The sequence below is a fragment of the Crocodylus siamensis genome, chromosome 5, assembly GCF_052110815.1.
Source record: "Crocodylus siamensis isolate JL-2025a chromosome 5, ASM5211081v1, whole genome shotgun sequence".
NCBI lineage: Eukaryota > Metazoa > Chordata > Crocodylia > Crocodylidae > Crocodylus > Crocodylus siamensis.
Window position 1 is genome coordinate 157420908 of NC_143399.1, and position 11548 is coordinate 157432455.

Sequence of the window (11548 nt, forward strand, 5' to 3'; positions counted from 1 at the left end):
AGATGTTAAACAGTGTGGGCCCCAGGACGGAGCCCTGCAGAACCCCACTGCCCACATCCCTCCAGGCTGAAAATGACCCATCCACCACCACTCTCTGGGTGCAGCCCTCCAGCCAGTTGGCAACCCAATTGACTGTGTGGGTATCGATACCACAGTCCCCCAATTTCTAAATGAGAATGGGGTGAGAGACAGTGTCGAAGGCCTTCCGAAAGTCCAGGGAGACTATGTCCACTGCTACCCCTGCATCTAATGATTTGGTGATCTGATCATAGAAGGCCACCAGGTTGGTTTGACAGGACCTGCCACTGATGAACCTGTGTTGGTTGCCCCTAAGCATGACCACCCCTGCTGGCCCCTCATGGATGTGTGCCAGCATAATTTTCTCAAACAGCTTGCCTAAGATTGAAGTAAGACTAACTGGCCTATAGTTTCCTGGGTCCTCCTTCTTCCCCTTTTTGAAGATGGGAACCACGTTGGCCCTCTTCCAGTCCTCTGGCACCACACCAGAGCACCACAAGTGCTTATAAAGCCATGCCAGGGGTCCTGCAATGACCTCAGCTAATTCCTTTAGTACTCTAGGGTGGAGATCGTCCGGACCGGCTGACTTGAATACGTCCAGTCCCTCCAGAAGCTCCCTAACTAGTTCCTCACTAACTCTTGGCCCAGGTGTGCCTCCCCTGGGGCCTGAGGAGGGCCCAGCAGGGGTGGTGGCTGTTCTGGTCCCTGCTTAGGAAGATGGAGGCAAAGAAATCATTAAATAAGTTGGCTGTGTCATCTGGTGTGACAACCAAATTTCCTAACGTGTCCTGTAGGGGCCCCACATTACCCAGAACCATCTTTTTACCCCCTATGTATTTAAAGAAGGATTTCTTACTGTCCTTAATCCAGGAAGCTAGCCCCAGTTCCATCTCTGCCTTGGCTTTCCTGACTGCCCCCCTACATCCCCGAGCAACTGCAGTATAGTCATCCCTGGTGATGTCTCCTCCTTTCCATTGGGTGTACGCCTCTCTTTTAGCTAGGAGACATTCCTGGATGCTTTTGGTGAGCCATGGGGGCTTATGTGCCCTCCTGCTCCCTTTGATCCTTGTTGGGATTACCTCTCTTTGCGCTTGGAGGATCGTCTCCTTGAGGAGCGACCACTCTCCTTGGACACCTGGCTCCCCTCCCCTCTGGGACCTCAGTGCTTCCCTGACTATTCTCCTTAGCTCATTGAAGTTTGCCCTCCTCAAATCTAGGGTTGCTGCCTTGCTGCAGGCCTTTGCCACCTTGCGCTGGATGGTGAATTCCAGCAGGCAATGATCACTGTCGCCCAGGTGGTCGAGCACCCACAGCCCCATCACCAGGTCATCTCCTGTGGCCAGCACTAGGTCCAACAAGGCGTTTCCCCTGATGGGGTTGTACACCTCCTGGGTTAGATGGAGGTCCTGCATTCTGGCTAAGAACCTACGTGAGCGGTCAGACCTGGCTGACTGCTCTTCCCAGCAGATATCCAGGAAGTTCAGGTCCCCCATGACTACCACATCCTCAGACTTCACTACCTCTGTGAGCTGACCTAAGAATTCTTGGTCAAGCTCATCCCCTTGGTTGGGAGGTCTATAGTAGACCCCCACTGTTAAGTCTCTTTCCCCTCAACTGCCTTGTAATCTAACCCAAAGCACTTCAATTAATAAAGAATCAGAGGAAGGGCACTCTGATGAGGATGCGTATTCCTCCTTAATGTAGAATGCCACGCCCCCAACTTTCCTCCCTGTCCTGTCCCTCCTGTACAGCCTATAGCCCTTGACATTAACTGCCCAGTCATGTGTTGAGTCCCACCACGTTTCAGTGATTCCCCACTATGTCTGGGTTGGTGTCAGCCAGCAGGAGGATGAGTTCCTCCTGCTTGTTTCCCATACTACAGGCATTTGTGTAGAGGCATTTGATGCCTCCTGTGGATGTGTGTACTGGCCCCCTAATCACAGCATTGCCCTGGCCCTTGTCACTTACCTGTGTATACGTTTCGCTCATTGGTCTAGGCTGGGCTGTACTTACAGGCGTTGCTTGGTCTGGCAGTCTGATGATTCCTCCACCCTCGTCTTCCCCTTCCCCTGACAAGCTTAGTTTAAAGCCCACCGGAGGAGGTCTGCCAACCTAGAAGAAAACACACGCTTACCTTTTGGGGAAAGGTGGAGCCCATCCCATCCAAGCATGTCTCTCATCGTGATGTGCTGGTCATGGTTGAGGAAGCCAAAGCCTGCCTTGAGACACCATTCCTGAAGCTGCCAGTTGGTCTCCGCGATGCACGTTTCATGCCGTCTCCCATGTCCACTCACTGGTAGGATAAAAGAGAAAATCACCTGTGTGCCCATCTCCTTTAGGACGCACCCCAGAGCATGATAGTCCTCCATTAGGTGATCAGGGCTTCTCCTGGCCACATCATTTGTACCCACATGGACTAGGACCATGGGGTAGTAATCGGTGGGCTCGATTATGGTTTGGAGGATCCCTTTCACATCCTGAGTCTTCATTCCAGGTAGGCAGTAAGCCTTACATGCCGAGGGGTCTTGGCAACAGATGGGGCCCTCTGTACCTCTCAGGATTGAGTCACCTATGATGATCACGCGACACTTTCTCCTCCTGGCTTGCTTGTCTCCTTCAGACTGCGCAGGATGTGGAGAGCGTGGAGTTGCCTCCTCCCCGGTGTCCTCCTCTCCTTCCTTTTCCTCCAGGGTTGCCACGGCCTCGTACCCGTTCTCCAGCCGGACTGGAAGAACTGGTACTGCTGTGTTACGAGCAGCCCTGGTTCGGGAGGTGACCGTCTGCCACTCTGCAGTGGAGGGCACTTCTTGAGGTGCATCATCCTTGGGTGTACCCCCCCAGGCCTTCCTGGGCAACTCCTGCAGGCCAGGAGGTTGGGTGACGCCTGCCCCCCGTGGGCTCTGTCTGGATGGAGGCCTCAGACAAGCCCCGGGAAGGCTGTGCCCCCCGTGCAGGGGCCCTGGCAGGACTCCACCATCACAGGAGTTGCTGACCTGTTTTTGGCTGAGTGCAGTGCCTTTGCCCCGTGCTAGCAGGAGTCTGCCCCTTGGCCCTTCCTGCTTGCCCACCAGTGCGAACACCAACGCAAACGCCAGCGTGCTCTTACAGAACGCACCTGTTTGTGTGGCTCAGGAGCGTGGCTCCATACCAGCTCAGCTAAGAGGGATCCAGGGGGCTTCTCCTCCAGATCTGGCTCAGCTGCGTCGGTCCCTCTGCCCCACTTACCTTAGGGGGATCAGCTGCTGCTGCCCCTGCTGCTGCTGCGTTTGCCTCTGCTGCTGCTGCTGCTCTCGCCTCTGCTCCGGGGCCGTAAGGGGCACACGTGTGTGCAAGACACACATGTGCCTGTGTTCCTCCTCTCCCCACTGCTCCTGACTCCTGACACCACTTGTTCATTGACCCAAAGAAATTGATTTATTTATGTGTAAAATTCGTTCCTGAGTTCTGGGGGCAGACTGTGCAAACTTAGAAGTATATGAATTATTTTCAAGTTGGACTGTGCAAATTTAGAAGTATATGAATTTATTGAGGGTGGAGGAATTGATTTATTTGTATGTTTAGTTAATACTTGAGTTTCTACAGTGAGAAGGCATGGAGTGGCCTGACTATCATCTGGTAATAATTGCTGCAGATCAGGCATTACAATGAAAAAAAATACATCCAACATGCATGACAACACAAGTGGCTCTGGAAGCAGGCTGGTAGCACAGATCATGTGCATTAAGGGTACCAACAAGGGCCTCAAGGTAACACCAGGTTGGCAAGTGGGAAGGGTGAAAAGGGAGTAGGAGCCCCAGGAACACTTTGCCATATGAGTATCTCACAAGGGTTGTTTCATACAGTCTAGGTCCCTCCTTCTAATTGTAAAGATGAAAGCATGGCAGGCAAGTCGAGGTGTATACCCCATGAGTAGAGCACTTTAAGAGTGAACCTGTATGGCTGTGCCCACCTGGCATTGAGTATACATTCACATGCTACCTTGGCGTGTGCACTTGGTGTTGAGTGCTGTGTGGGCTCCAGCGACCTCTGGAGGGGTTCTTGATCACCCTGGGGAAAACCCCAAAACTCACCTGCCATGACTTTAATTGAATCTTCAGTGGTGGGTTCCCCTATTAAGGACTCTTTCAGGTTGGCCATGCCCTTTGGCAAGTATCCATGGGGCTCCACCTCCCCTACTTCCCTTCCATACGTCAGCCTCCAGGACGAGCCACTTGGTCTTGGTGCAGCTTGCCCTCCAGTCTCATCAATCCCTGCTCTCCAGGTCACCTGGGCTCCAGTTCGCTCCTCCCCGTCGCTGTACCTTTGGGGTGACTGGGTTACTTTTGTTTTCTGGCATGTCTTCAATGGCCACCCAGCTGCTTGCCATGGTTCCTAGACTGCTCCAGTCTTTGGAGCATTGCCTGTGTTCCAGTCCTTGCCTCGGGGCCTCTCCATGCCATCTCCAGCCAAAAAAAGAAAAAGAGAGGAAAAAAACAAGAGAACAAAAGAAAGAATCCAGGCACTTTGATAGAGGGATAAAGGAGGAGGATAGCAGCCCTTCCTCACTCACAGCTCCTGTGCCTGTGGCTTGTGTTGTCCCTTGATGCTGCTCTGGGTCCTCTTCCCCATCGAGGACCAATCTTGTTCCACCTGATCCCCCATTGCACGCCAGCATTTCTCACACCCAGCATGGGGAGCACCTTCCCCATCTGCTGCCTCTATTGCTCCCCCGGTGTCTCTCCTGGTGCAGGCTTTTATTTCAGCTGGGCAGCATCCTGGGATGATGTCATCCACCTGTGCCAGCTCCAGTTGGAAGTACGTGCGGCTCACAAACCGCATGGGCGTTTCTGGCATGGCCCGTCTTGCTCTCTGTGACCTGAAATTGGTAAGTTTGTTCTGGTTTCAGGTCTTTTCTTGTAGGGGCAGGTCACCCCTGTTCCCAGTCCCACTGTAGGGAGGGTCTCCAGTACCCTGGTGACTGTCCCCTGCGGGACATAACCTCCTTCAAGATGCCTTGGGGCATCTCACTCTTCTGTTCCAGTTTCCTACGTCATATTTCGTGTGCTTTTATAGTTTGGCATCCTGTGTCATTGGGTCTAAAAAAACCAATACAATGTTATTTTTCCCTGGTCAGTGCAGTATGTGAAATTTGAACAGCTGTAGGGTGAGGGCCTACCTGGTGATTTGAGCATTATCAGTTTTGGCAGTGCTTACCCATTTTAGAGGTGTGTGATCTGTCATGAGTTTAAACTCCCTCCCCATCAGGTTGTACCTGAAATGCTCTACTGCCCAAAGGATTGCTAAACATTCCCTTTCTATTATAGCATACCATGTTTCCATGGGTAGTAGCTTCAGGCTTGCATAGACAATGGGTCTCTCCAGCCCATCAAACTCTTGAGTCAGGGCTGCTTCAGGTTTCTGAAGCATCCATCTGCAAAATAAAAGGTTTACAAAAGTCAGGCGTGTGTATTACAATGTCCTCACATAAGGCCTTCTTCAGAAGTTCGAAATTACGCATTATCTCCACAGTCCATTTTATGGTCCTTTCAAGGCTTCTGTGTGGGGTGCCACTAGTTTGGAAAAACGGGGAGCAAACCATTAGTAATAGTTGGCTAACCCCAAGAAAGACCAAAGTTGTTTGCCATTCTGAGGTGTTGCAAAATTATAGATGGTCTCCGCTTTGTCGGCCAGTGGTCTGATAGTGCCCCACCCAACTAGAAAGCCCAGGTATTTGGTTTGTCTCTGGGCTAGTGCACATTTCCAGTGGTTTGCTGTCATCCCCATTCTTCGTAACTCTGATTATATGGCCCACAGAGCTCCCTTGTGTTGTGCCCATGTCTGCAAAAATACAATGATGTTGTCTGTGTAGGCTGTGGCATATCCGGCATGTGTAGCCAGGACTTGGTTCCTCAGGCGTTGGAATGTAGCCGCCGCTCCATGGAACCCAAACGGCATACATATGAACCCGTAGAGACCTCGTGGCATCCTGAATGCTGTCTTAGCTCGGTCTCTTTTAGCAACAGGGATCTGCCAATATCATTTGACAAGATCCAGCATTGTGATATACTGAGCATTCCCAATGCACTCCACCAGTTTGGCTACATGGGGCATGGGGAACGCATCAAAGACTGCCATCACATTCAAGTGGTGATAGTCAACACACAGCTGCAGGAATTGGCTTTGGGACTGGGACCGATGGGCTCCACCATGGACTCCTGGATGGGCATACCACCCTTTCTTTAAGCATTTTTTCAACTTCCTTGTGGATCTCTCCAAGGAGATGATGAGATGCCACTTTTCTCGCACTATTGTTCCAGGAAGTGTTTTTATCGAATGACAGGCATCCCGGACCCATCCTGGCTCTTTTGCGGAGTGCAACCTTAAAATTCCTGCACCAGTACCTGAATTCCGCATTTCTGCAATGCTGACAATTCCTCTCCTATCTGGACTTGTTCCTCCATCCTAGTCTTTGTTTCCTTCCAAGTCACGCCCTGGGGTCCGAGGTCCTCTGAGTCAGCTTCTGTAAATGTGGCCCATCCCATCAGGTTTGCACCATTCCCATACGAAATTTACATGATATATCTGTTTCTCACACTGGTAGCCTGGTCTGTGGACCTCGTAGTCCACCAGTCCCACTCAGCAAATTATTTTGAATGGACCCTGACACTGGGTCAGTAGTTTGCTTGTGGATGTGGGCAGGAGCACTAATAGCCTCTGGCTGGGCTTGAACACTCTCTCCTTGGCACAGGCCTCATCATTTTCCTTCTGGCGGTGTTGTGCTTCATGCATATTATCTTTGGCAAGGGTCTGGGCCACCTGGATTTGCTGTTGAAACTCTTGTTGGTAAGTGGCTGGGTTTCTCATGCCTCCCGCATCCTATTCTCAGTCTTCTCATAGTGCTTGCAACAGGCCTCTAGGGCAGTGCCCTAGTATGAACTTGAATAGTGAATACTTCATTGATTCCTCTGGGGTGTCTCGAATTGCAAACATCACCATAACATTTGCTTTATAGTTCTATTGAGGCGTTCCATGAGACCATTGGTCCGTAAGTGATACATGGAGGTGCACAGATGTCTTATCTGGAGCATGTGGCACACAACCCACAAGACTTCTGACACAAAGTTCCACCCTTGATTGGTAAGAGTCTCTTTTGGTATTCCCATCCTCACTATCCATTTGATAAGCTCCTCTGCTATCTGAGGTGCCATCACCTCCCGGAGTGGTATCGCCTTGGGATATCATGTGGCCTAATCCACAAACACCAGTATATACTGGTGTTCAGTGCTGCTCTGGGGTAGAGGCCCAATCATGTCCATCCCTATCCTTGAAACTAGAATATCGATGATGGGTAACAGTTGAAGCAGAGCCTGCACTGGGTGGCCCTCCCTGGTCTTCTGGGAATGCTGGCAGACCCAGCACTGTGTCTGCTTTTCCAGATCATTCTGGAATTGCCCTATTAGCATCTGGTCTGCCAGAGCATCCTGATCATACACTGCAGGGTCACCCACTTTGTTGCAGGGCACTTAGGTGCCTGCTCCTAGAAGAGCAGGAACTGCCTGGGGAGACCCCAAAGAACCAGACAGGAGCCCAGGTACAGGTTGCCATGGCAGCTAGCTAATGAGGAAATTAGCCTGCACCTGGTCAGCTGGCCAGAAGGGGCAGGGCCCTGGGCCCATATAAACCCCAGGACAGAGACTAGGGAGTTCAGTTCTCTGCTGGTGGCCAAGAGGGAAGGAGCCCTCCTAGAGTAAGTGAAGGGAAGAGGCCTGACTAAGTTCTGCTTCTAGTAATGTAAAGGGGCAGATCACACCTTATGCAGCTTGTGTTATGTTATGTATAGCCCAGGAGCTTATGTTTGGTTGTTGTTATATAACACCGGTGGTTTGGGTGAGACTATATGGGGAAGGAAGAGGCCTCACTGGGGGCCCACTACAGCTTGGGGACCTCAGCACCAGAGGTGCACAGTGTTCAGTGGGTAAACAGACCCTGGTGCCAGAGGGAGACAGAGACAGAGGCAACAGGCAGGGCTGCAAAGAGCCCAGTGCTGAGGGGCGCAGAGACAGGTCTGTGGAAAGCCCAGGGTGGACAAGGGGCTGAGTCGTAGCAAGGCCTGGGAGAGACAACAGCAATACCTTCTGCAAGGCATAGGCTGCGGTGTAGAGGAGGTACGGAGCCGCAGATAGCGCCCCCTGGCATCGGGGCAAGGAATGAGCAGCCTCCCGCTTATTAAGATCCTTAATTAATTAATTAATTAACTTCAAGGCGTGATGGGCAAGAAGGCGGGCAGTTGGCCCAGAACAGGTGGGCAGGTCAAAGCTAAATCGGCCCCGAGAAGGCCCCCTGTTATATTGGTGCATTGACCAGGAAACATCTATCCGATGGCCATGCACAGTAGTAACCTTTAAACCACTCCCCCCAGTAGTAACAGTGTAGAGAGCCCCGAGTTTAAGAAAGAAGTCCTATTGCAGGTGTGGAGCCCCAGTGAAGGGGCAGTGATGGGAAGCCCCAGTGCAGGTGTGAAACCCCAGTAAGGGGTAGTTGGAGCCATGCATATAGTCCATAACTCTGGGGACCCATGGGGTCCAGGGAAGTCCATCAGGACCATGTCCAACCAAGCGTGAAGGCAGCCTCTCTACATTACATTGACATCAAGACATGGCAGGCGAGAAAAGAGGGTGCCCATCAGGCCAAATTGGAACGGTCAAGGGGCCTTAGGAGATCACGACCATCCTTAGGGACCCCATCCCATGAGACACTGGTTCAAGAGATCCTGTAGCAGCTGTAGCAGGATCCTGGGCCATCTCTCATCTGGCCCCTTTTCAGCCTGGAACAGCTTTCGATAGTGCTCTGGGTTAATCTTGAGCCTATATAAAATATCCACTTTCACCCCTTTGTAGTGTCTGGCTTCATCCCTGGGAAGGGCCTGATAGGCCACTTGGGCTTTGCCCATGACGAGCGTGCCCAGGTGGCTGGCCCAATATCCTTTGTCCAACCTGGTCATTATTGCATGATGTTCAAAAGGTCTCAATATACGCCTCTGGATCATCTTCAGCATCTTGAACATGGCCAGACTATGGCACAGCTAGTCCAGCTGCTGATCCATCATCTGCTGCTGAGCATCCAGAATCTGTGTGAGAGGTTGTAGGTTTTGACTTAGCACATTTGGAGGGGCCATTGCTGCTGGCTGCATGTTGATGTACTCTGCATCTGCCGGGTCTCTTCATCGGTTCCCAGCCAATGCACCACTTTGCCCACCTGGTTTCCTGTCCCCTGGTGACTTTCCCCCTGGGACAATGACCAAAGGTGGTGTTTCACCAGAGGCAGGATCTCCAGAGCCCTGTGGCACAACCTCTCAGAAAGCTCTAAGTTGCAAAGTTAAGATTGCATCTCCTTGAACTGATAAAGTTTCACTGATGTAAACACAGTGTGTTGAAGTTCTTAGTGGGCAAGTCCACGTGTACTTTAATGCATTGTTGTTACTGCACATTAAGTTTAGTACCTCTAAAATGAGGTACTAACAAAATGCACAGTAATCGCAATACTCTGCAGTAGTGCTGCTGCATGGTCTTTTTGTGATGCTTAATATGTAGTAGATCAATTCTACTGCATATTAGCTCATTTGTCTGGCTTTTTCCATGATACACTAATGTGCAGTAGAATTAGTCTATTGAGCATTAAGCATTTTGTGTAGATGCTCACTGTCATGAATTTTGGATTTTAATGGGGCTGGAGTTTTTTCTGTTGTCCCAGATCATTTTCTATTGAATGCTTCTCTGAAGTTCTAAATATAGTGCCACCAATCTGTCAGTGGTTTCATTATGTGGCAGGGCACTATGTGTGCCTGCCACTTTAAGGCCCTGGAGCTGGCAGCCTCCAGGTGCCTAATGAGGGCAGCCATTTTAGGCTCAGGGCTGCCTATATAAACAAGGTAGTTTGGCTGCTGGAGCAGAGGCAACAATATCACCTGGCCTGAGGGCTGCTGAGTTTCATCCGGCGGGAAGGGAGGAGCTGTAGGGGATGGTAGGAGGCTCCTGGTCTTGGGTACAACCAGAAACTACACCCTGCCGGGAGTGGGTGGCCTGGTGGGGCTCCCAGTGGCGTGGGAGCCTCCAGAAAATGCCAGGCCAGTGATCACCCCGGTGAAAGGCAGGTCAGGGCACCTTAACCCCTAGCCCTAACCTTTGGGTGGGTCACGTACACTGGAGGTAGTTGTGCGGGTGCAAGCCCCAAGGAGGAGAATTGGAGGCCAGGTGTGGCCAAGGCCGCCTGAGCCCTGCGGGGGTTTGAGACCCCGAGGAGGAGAGTTGGGGCCAGGCATGACTATGGTCACCTGAGCCCACCTGTGGAAGGAAGCCCCGAGACCCCGAGTAAAGGGGGCATTACGAGCAGTATGGAACCCCAGTGTGAGGGGGGCAGCATGTGGAGCTCCTAGTATGAGGAAGGGCAGTGATCAGAAGCACCAGAGAGAGGGCGATGTGGAGCCCTGTGAAGGGAGAGGGGGGCTCAGCCAGAGGGCGAGAGAGCTGAGCCCTGACCCCAATAAGTCCTCCACTGTTGGGAGGCAGAGTGCGGGTCAAAGATAACACTGGTCGTAGCACCATGACCTGCTGCCCAAGGGGTGAGTGAGAGTCCCCTGTGAGAACCTGAGGCACCAGTTATGGTGTGAGGAACCCCTGCTCCCCACATCTGTAAAGGAGGACCCAGAGAGGGGGACCCCGGGATAAGAGTATGGGTCATACATCAGGGCCTGCCAGAGCTTCTCCTGACTGACCCAGGCAGGGGTCAGGACCAGGAGGGTCAGAAGGGCAAGGAGAGGGATGCCCAAGAGCCAGAGACCTGGGGTTCCAACTAGCCTGGAGGTGGGCCAAGGCTAGTGTGAGCCAAAGGTCCCAGTGAGGAGACCACACCCAAAGGGGAACCGATGGCAGGGTGATATATGGCCTGGTATGATGGTGGCAGAGTCTGCCTGAAGGGAGGAAGCCAGGTGGGGGTCCTACAGTAGGATTCTGGGGCCCATTGTGAAAACCATGATGTCATCAGTGAGGCTTGGGCTGCAGTGTAGGGGAGGAATGGAGCTGCAGATAACGCCCCCTAGCAGCGGGGCAGAAAATGGGCAGCCTTCTGCCTAATTACATCTATTAATAAATCAATTAAGACCAAGGCGTAGTGGGCGAGAAGGCGGGCGGTTAGCCCAAGAACAGGTGGGCAGGCCTCGCGGAGATCAGCTCAGGTAGCCCCCCCTCTTACACATTATAAAGACATATTTTATAGACCTCATGTATATTTACTAGGGGTTAAATATTAGTCCTGTGAGCTCTTGGTTCAGAACAGGGATTTTTAATGGTCATGTTAACCATAGAGCTAGAGAGCACCTTTTTCAATTAGGTGTCCTAACAGTTTTATTCCATGTAGAAAGTACCTTTTAGTAGCCATGGCTTGTAATATTACAAGTGGCTAATACTATTTCCTTGGGTACTTTTTTTTTTTTTAATACAGAACAGTAGTCATTTGGTTATAAAAACTGGACTGGAAATAGTTACTTTGACACTTC

The 11548-nt window shown here is 51.6% G+C and overlaps 1 protein-coding gene across 1 annotated transcript; it reads right to left on the reverse strand.

Moving 5' to 3' along the window:
* Positions 1–2096: 2096 nt before the first annotated feature.
* LOC149864809 (uncharacterized) lies at positions 2097–4384 on the reverse strand. Its single transcript, XM_090049803.1, has 2 exons — positions 4319–4384; positions 2097–2876 (listed from the first exon to the last, which is right to left on the reverse strand). The coding sequence occupies exons 1-2, from the start codon at positions 4382–4384 to the stop codon at positions 2097–2099; spliced, it is 846 nt and encodes a 281-aa protein (XP_089905929.1).
* Between the last annotated feature and the right edge of the window lie 7164 nt (positions 4385–11548).